At 44.3% G+C, this 4998-nt stretch overlaps 1 protein-coding gene across 2 annotated transcripts in view; it reads left to right on the forward strand.

The window, feature by feature from the left end:
- TPM4 (tropomyosin 4) overlaps window positions 1–4998 on the forward strand; it is an 8648-nt gene extending 3650 nt beyond the window's left edge. Inside the window, exons 3-9 of one of the 2 annotated variants that reach the window (XM_008639939.2) lie at window positions 1759–1892; window positions 2164–2281; window positions 2700–2770; window positions 2956–3031; window positions 3326–3388; window positions 3470–3539; window positions 4764–4998. In XM_008639939.2, the coding sequence (XP_008638161.1) occupies window positions 1759–1892; window positions 2164–2281; window positions 2700–2770; window positions 2956–3031; window positions 3326–3388; window positions 3470–3539; window positions 4764–4846 (615 nt within the window). In that variant the 3' untranslated portion in view covers window positions 4847–4998. Of the gene's footprint in view, window positions 1–1758; window positions 1893–2163; window positions 2282–2699; window positions 2771–2955; window positions 3032–3325; window positions 3389–3469; window positions 3540–4049; window positions 4289–4763 lie in introns of those variants that run through there. The other variant, XM_008639940.2, reaches the window with a different exon arrangement.

Below are 4998 nucleotides of genomic sequence, written 5' to 3' on the forward strand. Positions count from 1 at the left end.
ACCGGGCGCGGCGGCGGCTCGGCCCCGGCGCCCTCTGCTTATCGCGCTTTGGGGCCCATCCCTGCGGAAAAGGCGCTCGAGCACCGATCGGCACTGGGGAGCGGGTTTAGTAGGAAATGGCTGTTTAATTAGGGAAAAGCGCCGCATGACACGGAGCGGGGAGTTCCCGCCTCTCGGCGCCGCACCGCTGGTTTCGGCACAGCTGGGAAATGTCCGAACTGCTGAAAAATAACTTTAACCTCCTGGTTTTCACAGAGAAATGCGAATTCTCCGCTAGCGTGCGGCTCTCCCGGGGTTGGACAGCTGGTTTCACTTAGATTTGTGTGCGATCAGCCTTCCCGGCATCTTCCTGCTATTTTATCACATGTCAGCGAGTTAGTTTTACCGTATAAGGACTGCGGGCTGCTGCTGGGAGAGGTGGAGCCAGGCTCACCCCAGATTCCCAGTGGCCCCGGCTTCATAGCTTTGGAATCCTGCTCACTTAAAATGTGACTTAAAAGTACCCTGTCTAGTGGAAGGAGTTGCTGCCACAGAACAGATGCCAGTTTTTTACATGATCGATGCCTTGTGTATAAATCGGGGAGTTAAACACAGCACTGGGTAAAAACAGATGAAATGTTGGATAATTTATGACTAGAGGAATCCTGGGTCAGCTTCCATTTGGAGTAGCCACTGAACTCCTTTCCAAGATGGCTCAGATGCAAATGGAAACCACTTTGTCTAGCTTAGGAGTGGTCAGTGACCAAATTTGCTAAACTGCAGCAAAACACTTATTTTCTTCCAAGTGTTCTAACATAAAGCATAAAACAGTTGCCCTTCCAGGGTCTATATCCCGTAAAAGCGTTTGGAAAGAAAAAAAGTTAATCTTGTATATGGCAATCCTCCTCGGATGTGGGGACAATAAAGTGCACAAACCTGGCAGTTAATTAAGTGGGGCTTTATTTTCCTTCAAAAACAAGCAACTAAATAATATAATAAATATAATAAAACACATATTTATGGACACCAGTTTGTCCATGTTGTCTGTATGGAGCATTTCTCCTAGCAGTCTCTTCCATTTATTAGCTAGTCTGGTTTTTTATATGTTAATAGTGTTCCAATTACTGTGCAGTTTATTCAATAATACACACACAGATCTTATTATTAATAAATGCATCCTGCCTAATTCCTTAAGTACCGCAGGAAGCAAAGTGAACTTATTTTAAGAACATACCTAATTTTGTCCCAAAAAAGGCCTGACTCTGCCATGCCGAGGCCACTGTCTGTGCCCAGATGACCACGTAGATTCTACAGTGTTTGCAGGCTCGGGAGTCAGGATGGATCAGGAACTGGCTCAGACTTCACAGTGAGCTGTGACAGGGTGTCACTGGATGAAACCAAGGGCAGAGAAATCAATGGTGAAGGTTTTGGAACTAAGCCATCGTGGAAACAGTTCATTTTTTAACTTTGGATAGATGCAGCCCTGTGAAGTGCTCCAAAAATACCCCGATCCATTCGCAATCCTGTAGTCTTTTTTTGTGTGGCATGAATGATAAGTACCATTAAAAAAGGAAAGGACAAGCACACACTCCATACCTTGACATTCCTGAGATGCCACAGTTTAAGCAAACAAAAAAATCAGAGGCAGAAGGGCCCCTGAGCTCCCCTGCATGTCCCAGGGAGATGCTGTTGCAGTTTTAAGGAAACTGATTAGCTGGGAACATTTGCCAGCAGCAAGTGGCCTGTGTAACCCCGGTTCTGGGCGGTTGTTTCACACAGGCTGAAGGTGAGGTGGCAGCTCTGAACAGACGCATCCAGCTTGTGGAAGAGGAATTGGATCGTGCCCAGGAACGACTGGCCACAGCCCTGCAGAAACTGGAGGAGGCTGAGAAAGCAGCAGATGAGAGTGAGAGGTATGTTCCTTTTTTATTTTCTGTTGGTTAAAAAATGAATGTATATGAATAAAATATTCCTGTGTAATTTAGTATCTACATATACTAATGTGGACAGCAGGTCAGAGACTTGGAACTTTTTTAGAAGCTTGATTGGGTAATTCCGTTAGCCTTGATGAACATGGTGGTCATAATGGGCCACTTTTCAGTTACAAATACTGAATTCCACTTTGTGAAGTTGAGCTACAAGTGCTAAAATGCTTCTACATTAAACATACTTTGACTTCTGCAGAGGAATGAAGGTTATTGAGAACAGAGCAATGAAAGATGAAGAGAAAATGGAAATTCAGGAAATGCAGTTGAAGGAGGCCAAGCACATTGCTGAAGAAGCCGACCGCAAATATGAGGAGGTAAAAGGGAGAAGGGTTAAACCTACAGGAGAGCCATGAACAATAACGTTACTCTTCAGTTTAGTCCCTCTTTGTTCAATTGGCAGTGGGTGATGCTTCAACCTTGGAACAGTCCCAACAAGGAGGAATTTTAATAGTGATTTGCAGCATCTTAGGTACCTAATGCTAAAAATACTGCAAAATCTAACTAAGTGGGGAGGGCTGTTACATCTGTGGGTGTATGCTTTAACCTAATTTCCTTATTCAAAGGAAGCAGGAACGTAGTACTTCCGAGTGCTTTTTGAAAATTTCTAAGGAAGGTGTCCCTGCCTGTGGCAGGGGATGGAACGAGATGATTTTTGAGGTCCTTCCCAGCCCAAGCCATGGTGTGATTCTGTGAACTACAGACTGGCCTGATGCAGCTGTTGTCTTTTTACAGGTTGCCCGTAAACTGGTTATTTTGGAGGGTGAACTGGAAAGAGCTGAGGAGCGTGCAGAGGTGTCTGAAGTGTGAGTAACTTTTTAGAATACAGTAAAGGTCAACACTACATTTCATTAGAAAAATCTCCTGGTAGGCAGGCATGTAGTTAGTACTTGTAAAAAAGCTTGTTTGTACACTTGTCCCTTGTATTTCTTAGACTCCTCCAAATCATAACAGGCACACCAGTAATTCATACTTTATTTTCCCCTTACAGTAAATGTAGTGACCTTGAAGAGGAGTTAAAGAACGTCACAAACAACCTGAAATCTTTGGAAGCTCAGTCTGAAAAGGTTGGTTCTTTCAGTAAACTAAAGGATACGGGCAAAGCCAAACCTTGTAAATAGAATTCATAGACATAAACCAGAAATACAAAGCAAATGAGAGGTTTTACCTGCCTGCTTGTGGGGTACCACTCCACCAGTTCTGCCCAAACAAGCCTGAAGGTCTGGGGGAGAGGAGAAAAGCACGGAAATGGTGTTTACATCTGTTGTAAAAGGAAAAGTGGTTATAAATAGGTCACAGTTTCATAAACTTTTATTATTGTTGCTACAACTTCCCTTGGAGAGTGTTCATTGTTTTCACAGTACTCGGAAAAAGAAGATAAATATGAAGAAGAAATCAAGATTCTCTCTGACAAGCTGAAAGAAGTAAGTTTGGCCATCCCCCAAACTGTCTTTGGGTATAATTTTTTTAGGAGCATCCAGTGATGCTATTTCAACTTTTTTTAGGCTGAAACTCGTGCAGAATTTGCAGAGAGAACTGTTGCCAAACTGGAAAAGTCTATTGATGACCTGGAAGGTATGGAATGACTCAAGTTTCTTTAAAAGTGGTCAGTTTCAAATCAGAGAACAAATTCTAGGAGTGGGTGGTGGATTTTATTGGGAAAGAACAGCAGCACTTGTCAGGCATATTGGTAGATGGGTGTGATGTGTCCACAGGGCACCTGCCATGTGTGGTGGAAGTTCTCCTAAAAAACGTTTTCTTTCATAAAGTTGGTAACAATGACCTGATTCTGGCCAACTTACAGATAGAGGGACTCAAGGGCTCAAGATCCCAACCCTACTTAATCTGCTTACTGGAAAATAATTGTGAGATTACAAAAAGTTCACATAGGTGAAACTTCTCACCAAGCAGCTTTGTGGGTGTTTTGCTTTCCTTCTGATACTCAAGTACGCCTCTGTTTTCTTCTTTTGTTTTCTTCCCCAATTCCTTTGGCTGCTGTTGCCTTTTGCCTGTCTCCGTTCTCTTCCTGTGGCCTCTTCCCTGCATTTCTTGCTGGCCTGTTCCTGCTGCCCTCGTGACTGACAGACGAGCTCTACGCTCAGAAGCTGAAGTACAAAGCCATCAGTGAGGAGCTTGATCATGCCCTCAACGACATGACCTCTTTGTGACCTGCCCCTGTGTGGAGACACAGCGGGCTCCCACTCACTGTGTTTTCTCAAGCTTTTCTTGCCTGTAATCCCTGTCACTCCTGTGCCACTTCCACAAGCAACCCTTCCACCTCTGTGGGAACTGAGCTCAATAAAACACGATACCTCTACCCTTCATCTTTCAGGGATTACTTCTGTAAAAATCACCTCAAATACACTGGGGATGATGCTGAAAACACATTCAGCTCCTCATGTAGGGTTGGGCAAGACACGGTCAGGATGGGCCAGGACCTGGCTCTGGCAAACACTTGAATTTTAGTGTTCCCAGGGATGCGGGTGTCGGCAAAAAGCTTTAAGTGCACTCAGCGTCTTCTTGTGCTCCACCAGCCTGGTTAAAAACCTCTCAGTCCAAGGAAAACCCAGCAGGACGTGTCCTGTAAATGACACATTAGAACACAGCTCTTTCGCATTACATGAGACGTGTCCAAAAAACCTCCCTAAAGGACAGCAATTAAAAAAATTGGCCCCATTTTGATGATACAGATATAAAGGTGTCTTAAATATGATGGTAAGTTACCCCAGAGTTTATTTAAAGAGAAAAGGCTATAAAATAATGTGATTTAAATCTTGTGGTTTTCTTCTTTCTCACTAGAAAAACTTGCTCAAGCCAAAGAGGAGAACTTGGGCTTGCACCAGACACTGGACCAGACGCTAAATGAACTGAACTGTATATGAGAAGCGCAGAGCTGACAGCAACCAACAGGAACCAGCCCTGTGCCTGCATCGCTGCATCGCTCTCTCCTTTCTCTCTCTGTATCCTGGAACAGCCAATTAAGTTATGACCAGCACAGCCTCATGACAGGCTCTGGGCGTCCCTCGGGGCCATC

The sequence above is a fragment of the Corvus brachyrhynchos genome, unplaced genomic scaffold (genome assembly GCF_000691975.1).
Source record: "Corvus brachyrhynchos isolate BGI_N302 unplaced genomic scaffold, ASM69197v1 scaffold158, whole genome shotgun sequence".
NCBI classification, from domain to species: Eukaryota; Metazoa; Chordata; class Aves; order Passeriformes; family Corvidae; genus Corvus; species Corvus brachyrhynchos.